The sequence below is a fragment of the Rhododendron vialii genome, chromosome 2a (assembly GCF_030253575.1).
Source record: "Rhododendron vialii isolate Sample 1 chromosome 2a, ASM3025357v1".
NCBI classification, from domain to species: Eukaryota; Viridiplantae; Streptophyta; class Magnoliopsida; order Ericales; family Ericaceae; genus Rhododendron; species Rhododendron vialii.
The window spans coordinates 41,844,493-41,861,462 of NC_080558.1; the positions used below are offsets into that span (position 1 = coordinate 41,844,493).

Below are 16,970 nucleotides of genomic sequence, written 5' to 3' on the forward strand. Positions count from 1 at the left end.
TCTCTCCATGTATATTTACGCGCAAACTCACACCAAATTGTATGATTTGTATCCTCGTACCAGATGCAACCTCAAGATAATCATTAGTCTACCACAATTTGCTTGCTCCCGTGGTTGTGTCATGTGTGTGGATCATGAAGAAGGATTTATGGAGAGAGAAATGTACAAGGAGAAAGAAAAACAAGACAATGAAGGGAATTTTCTTTTGGTTTTGCATATTATTTTACTCTCTCTTGGTAAATTCTTTCTCAAATTCATCCTGGAAACTCGTATAAACAAAAGCTTACCATTTTGTTTCAAGACTTCTCTCCTTTTGAGTTTTCCATTTTCAACCTAGCTACATTTCTTTTTAGAAGACGGTTGAGTCTGCCCTTTGTTTTGTTCCATTCTCAATTTTCCGAACTTGCGAAGTCTCCTTTCGGTAGTGGACCAATTTGCTAACATATCACCGAGCCATTTTTTTTGTTAGTGTAATGACACCGAGTCTCCCAATTATAATTACTCTATACAATTGGGAGGCTCTCGTGTCGAACATTTGACACTTGTGAACAAACAAATGGATTACATTCAAAGCAATGGATCTCCAACTATTGGGTGCAAAGAGATGCGGTTGGATGTAATAGTTTACCATTTTTTTATCAACTGGATGTAATATTACGTTGATGACCATATTTGATGTTTATGTTTTGCATATGATATGAGTTTGTCTTTAATGCAATGGGGGAATATACCCCACACGGAAGGTGTTTTACCAATAATGGAATGATAACTCACGCAACATTGCATATGTGGTTGCCAAATACGATCACAATAGCATTGCTCCTTAAAACAAATTACCTATCAATGCTTAATAAAGTTTATTCTAGCACATTCAGAGTTCCCCCAATTGACCACCGTCACTAACAGTCGCGGCTCCTTCCACCTAGCCAACGCCACTACCTCCGGTTGCCTTTGGGCTCACCCGCCTTCACCACCACCCCGCCGCACCCGTCGTTGATGGCCATGAAATGCCGCCATCAAATGCCCTTTATTAAAAGAATTTGACAATTTTCAACATTCAATACACTATAGGTAGTTGTTTAAAAAAAAACATGCTACCTCCGTCCCAAAATGTTTGTCTTGTCCGTGAAACGAGGACTAAAAAATATTACATATTTTTTTAAGGACAAATAAAAACTTTTTTGCATAAATTAAAAGAACTCAATATCTTGTAAATTGCTGAAAAAAAATATAAACTTTTCTTGCAAAAATTGTACAATTCTTAGGTTCTTATTTTGCGGACGGAACATGTATTTTGAGACGGAGGAAGACTATAGTCATGCATAGTTGCATAGGGCCAAATATATATTAGTAATGCGAATAGGATCCAATTTTCCCTATAAATTGCACCAGCAGTAATATTTCAAGGAAATCAGGGGTGCATCTGCAAATTACTCAAAAATTCGTTCTACAACTGCACCGTTCGACGACAGAGGGAAGAGAACATCTGTGAAAGAGCCGCGAGAGAGAGAGAGAGAGAGAGAGAGAGAGAGAGAGAGAGAATGCAGAGGTTTAAGGCCCTCTTACCATTGAGACGTTCGTTGCAGAGATATAGCTTTCTCTCTCTTCACCGACACGGATTTTCTGCTCAACCAAACTATGCCTACTACAATGATGTTCAAGAGCAGGCCAGTTTCACTCAAATCTCTCTCTCTCTCTCTCTCTCTCTCTCTCTCTCTCATTTTGTAAGTTGAGCTTTGATGAAACCCTTATTGTATTTTGTCTGAAAGTTAATTTCTTTGGCTGTAATATCAGGTTTTGGTGGAGGGAAGAGCTAATTCAAGAGCTGCCGTACTCAATAGACCATCTTCACTCAATTCACTTACTACTTCTATGGTTTGTTTTATTTCATCTTTATTCGGAACATGTGGAAAAGAAAGGAAAATTGAAAAAAAGATTCCCTCCTATTAGTATTTGGTTTGGAGAGGAAGATGGGAGAAAATAACAAATTGAAGTTTTGTGAACTTTCCTTTCTTTGACGCCCTGTTTGGTACCTATGGAAAAGGAAGGAAAGGAAAAGAAAAGAGAGAGAAAGTTTGGAGGAAAATTTACTGTTCATAAGCCTTTGTTTGATTATTTTCTTCTCTTTTTCCTCTCAAACCAAACAAAGGAAGAGGAATTTTTTTTTTATTTTCCTTTCCTTTCTTTTCCATATGTTATTTCCTTCCACTTTCCTCAGTTTCCAAACAGAAGGTCTCAATTAGGTAGTGTTTGGTTCATTGGAATGATTCTGAGAAGGAATGGAATGATCATGGGCTCCCAATTGTTGTTGATAACTTAGGGTGTCCGAATCAGCTTGATCTATCCCACCGAGGCAAAACCCTGTATAGATGGGCCTCAAAAGATTTGATAGCATGGGGTTTTGAATCAGAAACAAAACAGAGAGAGCACAAATTCTTAAGTTAGAGACCTTAACCACCAGGCCAACTCCTTGGGTTAATAGGCTCCAATTGAGGTACAATTTGGTAGTGCTTGGTTCGTTGGTTGGAATGATTCTGGGAAGGACTGGAATGGTCATTGGCTCCCAATTGTTTTTGGTAACTTAGGGTATCCGAACCAGCTTGATCAATCCCACCGAGGCAATAAGAGTTGATAGCACAGGGTTTTACCTAAGATCGAAGAAAGCACAAATTCTTATGTTAGAGACCTTAACCACCCAGGCCAACCCCTTGGGGTGATAGGCTCCAATTGATGTACATTTAGGTAGTATTTGGTTCGTTGGAATGATTTTGGGAAGGAATGGAATGGTCATGCACTCCCAATTGTTTTTTATTACTCAGGGTGTCCGAACCAGCTTGATAATCCCACCGAGGCAAAGCCCGTATAGACGGGCCTCATAAGAGTTATATCATGGGGTTTTGAACCTAAGATTGGAGAGAGCACAAATTCTTAAGTTAGAGACCTCAACCACCAGGCCAACCCCTTGGGATTATGGGATCCAAATGATGTACATTCTGTCCTTTGTAACTGAACCAAATGTCTTGAACATTACAAGTGCATAACCACTGCATTCCAGCTTCACTTAAATGAACCAAACACTGCCTTAGGTTTTGTACTGGTAATTGTAACGAGTTCATGCATGATACCCTCGTTAGAAGTTTACCTTTTTGACATTAATTTTTTCTTTTATAACTTTAGGCAGCTCGGTTAAAAAGACTTTATGAATCATGGGAAGAAAACCCAGATATTGGGTTTGTGATGATGAAGGTAACACCTTGTTTTCAAAGTCTTTTTTTTCTCATTGGATCGTTGTTTTGTTCGAAGTGTAAGCTACAATCTTTACTATTTGAAGGGTAAAGGCAGGGCTTTCTGTTCCGGTGCAGATGTTGTTACACTTTACAATTTGCTCAATGAAGGTGGGTCTCTTTTTCATCCTTTCGTTGTTTCAGAGGTCTATACTTTTGGTTAAAGCTATCTAAAACTTGGAAATGACTAATTTAGGTGCTCAAATATAGATTAGAGTTTGGTTAGTAATACTAAATAAAGGAGATATCTAAAGCGAAGACAACTTTTGGTGTATTATGTATTTAAGTTGATGAGTCCCACAGGGGAGTTGTGGGGGAGGTTATTCCTTAGCGTCGAATGGTGAAATTTTTGTCAGAGAATCGTGACTGATAGAATGCCAGACTTAATTTATGTACTATGGTGAATAACCGATAATTGCAGAGACAAGAAGGAAGTCTCTACCCTGGTTTTATAGACTTGGAAAAAAGAGGGCTTCTGATACGGTGCTTAGGGATGAAATATAGTGGGTTTGGAAGAGAGAGAGTGATGGAGGGGTATAATTGATGTGACAAGGACATGGATAATTAGGACTGTCGCAGAGTGGGGCTACGATTTGACTACCTGCAGGACGCACAAGTGAATGTCCATCACTGTAGGATTAGGCCAAGGATTAGCATTGAATCCTTGACATTGTTGCAGTTGTTATGGATGAGTTGACTAAGCATATTTAAGATGGTGTTCCATGATCTATGTTATTTGCAAATGATAATCTTTGTGGATAAACTAGAAGAGTGGCTAGGTCGCTAGAGTAGAAACCTGGATATAGGAATCAAACAAACTGGATATATGGAATGAAATCATCAACAATTGAAGATGAAATAGCAAAGAATTAAGGATTGAAAACTATGGGATTCCAACAAGTAAAAATTGATGTAACCTACAGAATCAAAGTAGGTTGGCTCAGGTGAAGGGGTACTTTTGGCATATCATGCGACCTGTACATACTTAGAAATGGGACGTAAAGATAATGCAGTTGAGATGAAAATGTTATGACAACTGTGTTAAGTTGAAGAGAGAGAGAGAGAGAGAGAGAGAGAGAGAGAGAGAGAGAGAGAGAGAGAGAGAGAGAGAATAAGAAGTAAAACATTCCTAACTAGTATGACTATGAGTAGCACCAATCGAAATTAGTTGGAAAAAATAGATGAAATGGTTTGGTAACATAAAATGAAGGTCAGTTGAGGCAGCAACAATGAAGTATGATAGAAATGCTTGGGGTGGTGAAGACCTAAATTGACAGGGATGGTGGGGATTTTTGTCAATTTCGAGTAAACATGTATAGTATATATACATTTAAAAGGCAAAATGACCAAAAATAATTCATCTGGCCGATCAAAATTGATGGGAGGATTGTTTTAACTTGGTTTGGTTTTGGTGGCAAGTGGCTTTTTATTTTTAATCCCAGGACCTAGAGCTGGTTTTTTTGTGAACCTGGTAGCATTAAAGGTGAACTGAGTGGTAGAATATCATCTTAAGATCCTGTTTGATTGCTGGATATGCTTTTGTGCTATTTGGAGCATAAGTAATAGCTAGGGACTACAAATGGGCTTTCTGATACATATGACGGTGGTTGAGGTTAATTTAGCCATTGGAGTACTTGTTTGATGATCTGCCAAAATCTTGTTTGAGGCAGCCACATTTTTTTTTGTACAATTACGTCGTTGAAGCAGGGTTGCGGAATGGCTTAGGGTTGACACTAGTATTTTTCAAGCTTACTATGATATGCCCCTGTTTGAGAATCAGTCTTTCTTTTGAGATTTATAGATATACAAGTTAATATGATCAATCGTTATTATTGTTACCTTTATTTGTATAATCAAAGACTCAGTTGTGTGGCTCTGATGGGTTTTGATAGTGTTTCCAATTATCTTGATTATGTGCAGGGAAGGTTGAAGAATGCAAAACTCTTTTCCGGACATTGTACAATTTTGTGTACCTTTTAGGAACATATCTGAAGCCACATGTAAGTAAACTATATCAACTTTTCTATGATATCATATGGGACAGTATTTAGACCTTGAACGTTTATTTTATCTCTGTCTTTATATTGCAAAGGCAGATTCATTTCTTTTTCCACATTACATTAACTAGTGGCCTGGACACCCCATGAACCAGGCAATGTTCATTATATGCGACAAGTTTGGAAACTAACACAAACCTAGCAGGTGGAAATCGTGAAATCAAACACAATTACTTTGTTGAACATTTGAACCACTTGTCTCCCATTTTGATTGCCGGATTTTCAAGTCCTGCATTTTGCTTTCTTGTTACAGCCTCCTTATCCTCAAAAGAACGATTAAAATATTGATGGTGGCAAATTAATTTACATTAGGTCATTTAAACGTTTGTTGGTGAAAATCATCTAAAAGCTGCAAAGTACACTGAGCCATGACTATTGAATCTGGTCATGAGAAGCTCATAGACTATTCTAGTTAACGCTGTGAAGTACTGACATCACAATAGTACCTTGGAGCTCCACTAAAAACAAACCAATTGTATGATTTTGTTAAGGGCTACTATTTTAACTTAGTTTGTGGGATCAGCTGATTTATTTAGGTGTTATCAAATTTGAGTAGGAATGTACAGCAAATATTTTTCCCTAGGTTCATGGAAAGAAGATATGTCCAAAGATGCCAACGTAGCTTGGCCATTCTAGGTGATTGCTTTTATTGGCTTGGTAATCATCAGCCACAGTCAGGTTTCTTGAATTTCTTGTTGCAGGAGCTACGCTGAGGGGAAAACAAGCCCATCAGAGTTACATGCTTTAGGAGTTAATAGTGTGTAGTTTAATTTGTTGAATAGCTTGATATACATTGTTGGGCTCATTTTCCAAGCGCTTAAGCTTTTGGGATAATTGGTAACTTAGCATGGTATCGGAGCTTAGGTTGGGAGAGGTCTTGGGTTCAAGTCTCTCTGTTTGCATTTGTTTCCCGTTTGCATTATGTTTCTCTCCTTCGTATTATGTTTCCCTCCGACTATGAAAATTTGCATCTCCACCGGAACAGGTTGCACGTGAGGGAGGATATTGAATAGCTTGATATACATTGTTGGACCCATTTCCCAACAGCTTAAGCTTTTGGGATAATTGGTAACTCAACATTAACGTTTGCAGGTTAGGACAGCTTATTCTGTCGTAATCGGGCCCTGCATGCTTCGTATTGTCCGCTTTGGCCTACCACTGCTCTCACCGATTGATCTTTGATTGCGCTCACACGCCAAAGGAGCGCCACACAGGAATACACATATAGTAACCCGGTTTAGATGCTGGACAACTCTTACTCATCTTTCAACTGCTCAGAAGCAAACACGCTTAGCTTTCTTGGTTAAAGAGCGTAAACTCTTTCACTGATATGGGTGTGGATTTTATCCATCCGCTTGCATTACCACGTTTTTCTTTTTTTACTTCAGCAAATAAGGCTTGTTTAGTAGTCACTGGGAATTGGTTTCTTAATCAACAAAATATGAAAACAAGGCTTGTCATTCTTTATTCATATTCCTTTTGTCGTTCTTTCCTAGTATTTGATAGAATGGGCTCCGCACTCTTAAACGAGAAAAGGTTTGTGTGCTAGTAATATGTTCTCCAATGCACGACCAAAGTTAAGCTCTTAGTTATCAATAGTTCAGGATGTTGAGCTATTGTCTGCAAAAGCATGTGAAAGTATGTTGAATGCTGGTTACTGCACTGATTGAATTATAGCATAACAACAGAGATTCCGGGTGGACTGCAATGGTAACTCTTGTGGCACCTTTATGTGGTATTGGAATATAAGAAGTTAACGGATTTGGGAATATGTGAAATAAGCCAAAGCATCGATGGCTGATGGTGCTTTGAGATGACATTTGTCTCTTGTGTGAAGTGGATCTCCAAGGTTCCTATGAACGTACCTGCTCCATAACATTGGGAGTGGCCAAGGGAAAGGCAACTGGGATTGGTTCCCACTAATTGGCGGTTTGTGTCCTATGATTTCACCTGCACAGATGGTGTTCCCATCTCCTCTGTTTCTTGATGAATTGGTGCTTTAGGCACGCATTCAGTTTTGGGCAACTTCCACTTTCAAACTGGTCTGGTTCAACTCCCAGTGGTAGTTGCTTCCTCATACGACAGGTGTTCCAATGTGCTTAAAGACTTGCACTGTTATAGCCATATGGACTGTAAACTGGAAGTAAAAGAAATGGAATGGTGGCAAGCTATCATTATCGTCGATGTTGGTGTCTATCTTTTACTAAACCTTAGATGAAATCCAATCCGTCAAGTGTTCCTTGTGAAATTTAGCCATCAACCTGTAACGTCCAATTGGAAATCTTTTTGGTATTTGTATCCCCAAAATTTGTATCTGTTCAGGTCTTTTACCACTTGCAGGTTTTATTTTTTTCAAATGCTTAATAGAATAAAACTGTTTATCTCATATGTATTTGTTTGTTTATATTTTCTTTTCGTCCTTTCTACAGGTGGCTATCTTGGATGGTATCACAATGGGAGGTGGGGCAGGAATTTCGCTTCCTGGAATGTTCCGTTTCGTGACTGATAAAACCGTATGTGATTGTAACACAAACTACCAGATTCTATTGGTTGCGAAGTATTGTTGATTTAATTTTAGGTTGAACAAAATTTGATGACACAAGCATTAAGCATGTAAAAATTAAATTTCCTCAAATTGCATTCTTGCCATGTACTCATCATGTATAACAGATTGTTAGTTCACTTGACATAACTTGTCAATCATTTATTGTGTATCAAAATTTCGCCGAGGTTTTAGTTGTAAAAATAAACTCAACTCAACATCTTAAGCTAATAGTTTGGAATTTTGGATGGTTCAAATGAGTTCTGTTCCTGATTTTGTTTTCTCCGTGGCCATGATTCCAGCTAAACAGCATAATTTCTGTTGTTTCCGAACTGTTTTAACTCTTCCTTTAAAGTAAAGTTCTTTGCTTTTGTGATTGCTCTCTTTTTTCCTTCATAATTTTTTGCCACTTCCATTGCCTGATGTTTATGTTTGATGTTTATTGCTTATCTCACATGCACGTCAACATCCATATTTTGGCCACATTCATTTACCAGCATGTTGCTCTTAGTTTCTTAACCCTGCCTCACGAGTCAAAAATAGGAAAAAAATGTCCACTTATTCATTTCAAGTTCAACGGATATAACTACGAGATGTGCTCTCGCACTTATAACACAGTACTTCAACTCTATGAACGACATCATCTCCAACCTCTTCCACTCTAAGAATAAACGAATCTAGGTCCTAAATGGTTCTTTCCTTGGTATCTGTTGCTGAGTTATGTGAAGCCCTCTTCTTCATTATAGACCTTCTCTACAAACTTCTTATAAAACATGAACACATAAAGTGGAGGTGTAATCTCTCTCGTGGTCCCGTGGAGTTTTACTAGATTATATAGCCAGGATAATAATTTAGAAACTAGTTTTGGAGGTTATAATAAAACCATTGTGGGACAAGTTCTAACACTCCTCTCACGTGATGAGGTAAACAAGGGATCCATAACATGGGGGTCATAACAAAATAATGTGCACTAAAGGTACAGACAACTGGACAATCAACCAAGAGGGTCTTGTCCAAAAACCTTTGAAAGTCTAGCTCCGATACCATGTTAAAGTATCCAATTCAAACTTAATTGGCAATGAGTGCCGCCTAGGCTTATATTCTAGTTTTTGAGTTTATAATTAACCAATGTGAGACAAGCTCTAACACTTCTAAAAACATTGCCTCATCAATAAGATAAGCATATGAGATTCAAAGTTATAGGAAAATGAAAAAAGGTGGAGCAATTTATAGGTGGTGTTCTAACTTAACAAAGGAGTCCGTACCCAACTTAAATTGTTAGCATAGACCTGATTCTATGTGAAATTTGAAGTCTGGCTTACTAGACTGCCCATCGTATAAAAGAAATAAAGTTTTGCAATTGAATTGCAGGTCTTTGCTGCTCCAGAGGCCCAAATGGGTTTCCATCCTGATGCAGGGGCTTCCTACTATCTTTCTCGCCTACCTGGTTATTTAGGTAACGTCTAGTTTAAACAGGTTGCCATTTGTACTATTTTCCTAGCATAGTGAAGTTTTTTGGGACATTGCGCCTGGAGACTTTCGATAGAGCTCTCCATTTATTACTTAATATCTCCCAGCTCTAAGCTTCAGTCTTCTTGCTTCTTTCCTACATGCTTATAGAACAGAAAGAATGCTTCTGTGCCACTTTTCCGGTAAATTAAAATGATAATACCAAGGGAAAAAACCAACAGCAAAACAAAGGCACAAGGGCATACCACCGGCTAAACTACCAGACAGCAATAAACAATAGCCTACCAGAGTATTCCATGGGAGGGATACAAGCCACAGCAGGTAAAACACACGGAACAAACTCTGAAAACACAACCGGAACACAAGGAGAATTCGAGGCATCCAACAACATACCTACCTACCAGATCTAGCACACTTAAGGATGTAGAGATATTCCAAGCATTACACAGATTCAGATTACCTACACTAGAATCCACTTATCCCAAGTAACACAATCTGTCTCTCGCGTCCTTCCCAGTGACGAGGGACAACTTTGAGAGATTTGATAGACAGACCTGCAATAAGCAGTTTATACGTTTGCAAGAGGCAGATCCTTCCTTCTTCAGGTTTTGAATAGCCACCAGTCCAAGAACTGGTGGGTTTGTTAATACTTAATACCAAATCCCTCCAAAACCTGTCCCATACTTACCTAGAATAAGCACTCGCAAAAGATAAATGATCCTGAGATTCAGCCACATTCTTGCACAAACCACCTTCAGGTTCAACTTCCAGTCTCCATTCCCCCAGTCTATCCTTTGTAGCAAGTCTTCTCCAGCAAACCAACCAAGTCAGAAATGCCCGATAAGGAATGTGATTCTTAAACCATACGATAGAGTACTAAAGAAGCCATTGCATAGAGCACCAAAGAAGTTTATCTCTAGGAGTTGTAATAGCTTGCTTCCGTGCCCCACTTGTATGCTAGCTTTCAATTTTTCAGAATTTAAACGGAGGTTTATAGGAGTTGTACTTGTACCCAATATTGAGCTGTGTCTTGTGAAAGTATCTTGCGTTGGAAAGAAAAGCTCTCTTGTTTCTAGCTTTACCAACTTTCTTGCCTTGTCTTGTGAAACTAAGCATCTTGCGCAGGAAATATACTTTTTTTTTCTGTAGCTTTACCAAATTTCTTACCTATTGCTATAATGATGCACTGATACCCTTTAGTATTTTTGTCAACACTGATATAACTTTGTAAGGATCAGGCTTGGAAACTGTCACTTATTCTTTTTATAAATGCACTCCTGAAGCTATGATACTTATTTCCGTTATTACTTTGAGGACTCTTTTTCCTGAATATAACGAGTATGTACATCTAAGTATTTTTTCTAGATAAACAAGTATCTTTTCTTTATGTTCCATGTCCACTATTGGCATGTCCGTGTCCCTTGTTCTTGTTAGTTACTATAATATTACCACTATCATGTTGGTCAACCAGGTTCCTGTACTGTCATAATAAAGATAAAGGAAAGACGATGTTTTGAAAAGTAGGGTAGAAGAGTTGTATTTTAGTAATTAGTAAGTAAAGCCAACCAGCCTAGAAATCCTAGCAGAGATCTTAATTGCATTTGAACTGTCTTAATGAGGCTGCTGGAATTCCACTTTTATGTTAGACATATCAAAGATGAAGGTTTCTTAGCACTTTGGTGACTTTATAGGCAAATTGGGATGTATTTCCCATGATGCATGGTTTTTCTTTTCCTTTTTAGGGCCTGCAGGTCTGAAGGTAAGGCTTCCAGTAGTGTCCCTGGTGGTGTTTGTTTGAGTCATGGAAACAGCCTCTCCAAAAGGAGCGGGGGGGGGGGGGGGGGCTTGTGTTATGGGTGGATGCATCTTTCCCCTAGCCCCATTTTACAGGAGCCTCCAGGTTACCCTTTTCGGAGCTATGAAAATGGTGATGCAGACTTTTTTGCTAGGAGGGTGATTAGAACCCTTGATTGTCATTGTGTTATGCTTATCACTACCCCTTGGTTATGGATCCTTGGGTTGTTAAGCATGTTGGGAAAGTTGGTTCACTTGTTTGTCTTTCGGGGTCGTTTGCCTTGTTTCCCTCATATTTTATTTTGCTTTATTATGGATAACCTTCTACTTTGAATAGAAGCAGCAGCTGAAAGAGTAATTATGTCCCCCTTAAATCTTTTTGGGTTCCTAAAGATATACTTGAGAGAAAATTCTTTCTTTACAAATGTAGGAACTTGTTCACAAAGTGTAATTCCCTGCTCATTTCTTTTGTGTCCCTTTACAGGTGAATACTTGGCTTTAACAGGAGAAAAGCTTAACGGAGTGGAAATGATTGCTTGTGGCCTTGCTACACATTATTCACTGAATGCAGTTTGTGCTCGATTCCTTTCTCTCTAGAAAGTATAGGTCTCATTGTTAGTAGCCTTAATAATTCATTATTCCTAACAGAAAGTTGCTTGGGTTGAAGAACGCCTCGGTAAATTGATCACAGATGACCCTTCTGTCATAGAGGATTCTCTTGCACAATATGGTGACCTTGTCTACCCAGAGAAGAGGAGCACTCTACACAAGTAATGTTCCATCTTATTTTTTTATTTCTTCTTTCATCTGTTGCTGAGTATCTTCTATTGACCCTAACACGAAACATGTAAAGACATAGTTGTGACAGATAGCATTTTAATCAATAGCTGAAATGTACTTGCTATGTCCACAAATGGATTTTTCTTTTTGATTGTAATACATGAAGCATACACTTCCTGATACGTTTCTATTAAAGTGGGAACCCTTTTGTGCATGGAATTATCAAGTCAAAGAACGTAAATATTTGGTTATGAGAATTTTCTCCCATAGAACGACGACATCTAGCATTTTAATGAATATTCAGTTTTAAAGCCATGCTCATATGGTTTGTGGTGGAAACGAGTGGCCTGTTTGTCTCCCGGTGGTAATAGAGTTATGTATGTCATCTGGTCGTAACTTAGTAAATAACCATCTGCTACACTGGTATAATTAACCTTGTAGTGACATAGTAATGTATGATAGTTGTGTTACATGCCCTCCTACCGTGTGCTACATTGATTATAATTAACCTTGTAGTTATTATGATATGCTAGTAGTGCAGACAAGTTTTACATGGACTCTTCTACTTTCTTCATGGTACCCTTGTTTGATAGGTGTAATATTAAGGGTGTATATGCGTACAGCACCCGTACCCAATGTACTCTTGGATCCCCTAATTTTTGTGATATTTTTGAAGAAAAAGAAGCTCAAATTAGATAGAAAAGAAACATTAATAGCCTTGCACGTAGATGGAGATAGACATTTCAGATTTTCCCTTAATCTCATTTGATTGCAAGAACATTAATAAAAAAATTATGACATTGTCTTAGCCTATGAACAATTCAAATAAGTGTTTAGAATGTGTTCCCGTACCCATATCCAACTTTTGGAGACATCCCGATAGCCTAAGATTTATGATCAGGAAAGTCTGATGCTTGGACACGCAGTCACACCTATTATCCATAACCGAGTGCATGCGACATACTAGCAGACAAACAATTTTTAGTTATTTGTTCATAACGCTGCCATATCATGGAGGAACAGCCAGAACCTGTGTGGTATCGGCTTAATGTTAAAAGCAAGATTCACCAATTTAAGCTTTAGATAAGCATTGAACCTGATATGATTAATAAGCCGTGTCGCCTTTGTGAGGCTTGGTGAATGAAGATAAATCCATTCCACAACCAAATAAGCTTCCATTTGCTTGTGCAATTGTTTCCTGCTGCTCGTGTCAGCATTCAATATTTGAGTAAGATTACTGGGTTACTACTTTCAGGCATATAGTTTTGCGTGATATTCATGTTTTTGGTACTGATTCGGTCGGTTATTATATCTCTGAACTCCTCATTAAACCTTCACATATGGGGACGACCCACTTTCTCATTCTTCAAAAAATGTTTCATTGGTATCTATCCTCCAGGCTTAATTTGTTTATCTTTTCCTCCCGTTTTTATGTGGCTCAGGATTGAAACAATTGATAGGTGTTTCAGCAAAGATACTGTTGAAGAAATTATTACTGCTTTGGTAAGTTTGACTTTATTTTTCATTCCTTTTCGTCTTGCCTTGATTGGGAAACATAGGACTTGTAATCTACACCTGTTGGAAATTCCCTGATCTTGCGAGATAAACCTAAACATGAAGCTTCTTAACTCGTTATGATTATATGTGCGTGCCAACAAACTATAGTTGCACAAAGCGGGAGTGGGAGAGCGAGGGAATATAGAAGAGTTTACTAAGATTAAAAGCGGATCGCCTACTGGAGCTTTCATATAATTCTATTGAAGGACGACATATTCCAACTTCAGGAAGTATTTGTTCTGTTATGCTCTGCTGTAACATAAGCTACTTGTTAGTGTAATTTTTAGACAGTGAGTCTCTTGCTTGGTAGCTTTTCTTTTGTTCCTTTCAGATCCATCCTCATTGGGAGCAATATTATGTCTAGATAGGAGCGGAAGAGAGGTTCGGGAGTTGGGAGCGAGTCCCTGACTCCCTGGTAGAAGAATCCTGCAACTAAGATACATTGCTTAACAAATCTAAGCAGTGAATGTGACATCCTAGGATACCTTAGCTGTGTTTGCATAGCTATATTAGGTGACTTTTTCACTATATTAGCAAAACAAAGTCCACCTGTTTGCCCTAGTTATTTTTAGCAAAAAAAAAAAACTTAACTTTTTAGCCCAAACAACTTGGTATTCTCACACTCCACTGTTTCTCTGAAAAGCAAAAAAAAACTAGACTTTTTAATCAAACAACTTTGCTTTTTTAGCGTTGCATCTTTATAAAAAGGTTGTAAAAAAAAAAAACCTTGACATACGTAACACAAAAGTCAATCTTATTTGTTTTTTGACTTTTTGGGTAATAAAATGTAGGCGTAAGAAAAATTGTAGTTTTGGGCTGAACTCAAACTTTGTAGCTTTTTGACTTTTTTGAGAAAGAAGCAGGCTAAAACTAAGTTAAGTTGTTTGGGCTAAAAGGTCGAGATTTTTGGCTAAATTAGCGATGGCAAACAAGTGAATTGTTTTGTGATATGTTAGCAAAAAGTCGGTTAATTTAGATCTCCCAAACACAAAACTATTAGCGTGTGTGGATAACCCCATGGTGGGCTAGGGCTGCTGCACTACTACGTGAGAGGATTCAAGCGAACCCCCAGGTTTCCAAATTACAGTAATTTTTTTGCATATGTAAATGCTTTAGTGCATTTGGTGCCTTAACAGAAATCGGGTTGAAATTCCTAATAGATTTGTCTTTGACAGGGAATATATCCCTTCCGGTAAAAAAAGTCATTTACATGGACGCACACATAGGCCGTGTAATGGTAGTTATGGACATGGAAATTTCTCACTCTGTTTTTGTCCGGCATTAACTGCAGAAAAATAACAGTAATTTGTTGTTCATGTATAATGTTGGTTCTCACGAAAACCTACGCATATAAAATTGACTTTCCTGATTGAGATGGATTATACTGCCTGTTCATTCTCTTAGGAAACTGAGGCAGCAGAGACTTATGATGAATGGTGTACGACAGCCATCAAGAAACTAAAAGAGGCCTCCCCATTGAGCTTGAAAGTCACTTTACAATCTGTAGGTTACTTCCAATTTTTGCATTTGCATAGAATCCTCCTCAATTGCTTCTAGACCTGATAATTGACTTGCATTTTCTATTTTGCTTTTAGATAAGAGAAGGTAGGTTTCAATCCCTTGACCAATGTCTGGTTCGTGAGTATCGTGTATCCCTGAAGTGGATCACCAAACAGGTCTCTAATGATTTTAGTGAGGTATGGGCTTTTCTGATATCTGATTCAGGCAATCTTGTTTGGCATTTCCTTCTTGGATTCATGCCCTTTTCCATTAACTTGTACAGGGAGTTCGGGCACGACTAGTTGACAAGGACTTTGCTCCTAAGGTACCCTTACAATTTCGTTTTCAATGCATGAATGTCATATTTAATCGACATTTTCTCAAAATTGTTGTTAATTGGTCTATAATCTTAAATTTGCAGTGGGAGCCTTCAAGTTTAGGAGAAGTGACCAAGGACATGGTTGACTACTATTTTGCTCCCCTCGGTGACTCTGAGCCTGAATTAGACTTGCCCACAGCACTGCGAGAACCTTCTGTTTGATGGAGTTCCCTCCGTGTTTTCAAAATGGGAACTTCTAGTTTTCAGAAATCGTCGTAATGTTCATTCTACATGGCCGTTTTGATTAAGGCTTTTTATGCTTTCCAGTATTATTTGAAAGTTTTGATTGTTGTAGTTTTCAGCTTCATAATGAGGAACGCTTTAGTGCAATCTGAAGAAACGAGATTTTCTGTCTTGTTTTGATAGAGGCCAATGTATTTTTTGGGTAAGTTCAATTTTATTGCACCAAAACACTCTCAACACTTACATCAAGTCCCCTAAGGAATGATCAAACAACAAGACACAAAAACAAGCTAGCAAACACCTCCACCAGTGAGGAGACCAAAACTACTACTGCCAAAAGAAATGAGAAAAGAAAGCCTTTGCCTAAAGAGGGAGAAAAAATGGCAGGGGCCAAATTCCAAAGGGCACACAAATATTTGATCTTGGCATTGGGCTTGACCCTTCTCTACAAGCTCAGATAGCTCAAATCAGAACACGCAACAGAAAAAGCACAGAGAACATCCCTCGGAATGTTCTTGAACGACATAGAATTCCTTTCAAGCCAAACATGATACAGAGTGTAGCTCCAACAACCAATTTATATAGAGAATGTTGAAGCCTATGCCCATTAACATGTTGGCTTGCCCACATGATTTCCTGGTCCAGATTCACAATCCCTCTCGAAAAGCAACAAATCTTTAACAGATCCCCCCAAAATGAAAGAAGAGAAGGGGCATAAGAAGAGGGGAGAATCATTCTCAGAAGCAATACCTCAAAACACACATCTGACACCAGTTATCTATCCGAATTGTGCAGTCTATCTTTGGTCGAAAGCCTGCCTCTTATAGCAAGCCATTGAATAATGGCCCATCTGGGGACATGAAATTTGAACCAAACAACCTTCCACCAAGCAACAGCAGGTCTAACACTCCTTATAGCCTCCCAAGCAGACCTGACAGAGAAACCTTGTGGACTCAAGGCCCAAACTACGGAGTCCTCATGAGCAGAATTTGGAATGAAGGAACTGGGAGTGTTTGCCATTATCTATCTAGTCACAGGATTCCACAACCTTGGCCAGCACCACAAATTATCCCTTATCACAGACTCCACCTTAGCCTCAAGGGACCTTCCCAAGTTGAAAACAACCCTGTCACAAAACCTAGAAAATAGAAGCCCTAAGGAGTGCCAATTATCAAGCCAAATTAGTGTCATCTCATTCTACATATCATTTTCATACACAAACACATGACTATTGACAAAAACAACATAAACATGCTTTTTATCTACATTTTCCGGTATTCCCAAAACAGATCCAAGAATTTCACCTCTAACCCATTTGATCTGATTGGCCCATACAATTGTCCAGGTCCACAAACAGAGTCCCAACGATTCAATCACGTCCAAGTAGAAAGCAAAAGGGGACACCAATAGAGCTGGCTCACAAA

The 16,970-nt window shown here is 38.5% G+C and overlaps 1 protein-coding gene across 1 annotated transcript; it reads left to right on the top strand.

Moving 5' to 3' along the window:
• The first annotated feature begins 1,479 nt into the window (after positions 1 to 1,479).
• On the top strand, positions 1,480 to 15,728 carry LOC131317817 (small ribosomal subunit protein mS47). The gene is made up of 14 exons (XM_058347474.1): positions 1,480 to 1,667; positions 1,795 to 1,875; positions 3,178 to 3,246; positions 3,332 to 3,395; positions 5,205 to 5,284; positions 7,771 to 7,854; positions 9,255 to 9,339; positions 11,632 to 11,717; positions 11,796 to 11,917; positions 13,370 to 13,430; positions 14,889 to 14,987; positions 15,080 to 15,181; positions 15,268 to 15,309; positions 15,406 to 15,728. The coding sequence occupies exons 1-14, from the start codon at positions 1,542 to 1,544 to the stop codon at positions 15,523 to 15,525; spliced, it is 1,221 nt and encodes a 406-aa protein (XP_058203457.1). The 5' UTR covers positions 1,480 to 1,541; the 3' UTR covers positions 15,526 to 15,728.
• The last annotated feature ends 1,242 nt before the right edge of the window (positions 15,729 to 16,970 follow it).

Excerpts from the sequence above, each read along its gene's own strand:
- LOC131317817 (XM_058347474.1), top strand. The coding sequence starts at position 1,542 with ATGCAGAGGTTTAAGGCCCTCTTACCATTGAGACGTTCGTTGCAGAGA. Across the intron at positions 5,285-7,770 it reads GAACATATCTGAAGCCACAT|GTGGCTATCTTGGATGGTAT; the intron begins GTAAGTAAACTA and ends TCCTTTCTACAG. Across the intron at positions 15,310-15,405 it reads ACAAGGACTTTGCTCCTAAG|TGGGAGCCTTCAAGTTTAGG; the intron begins GTACCCTTACAA and ends TTAAATTTGCAG.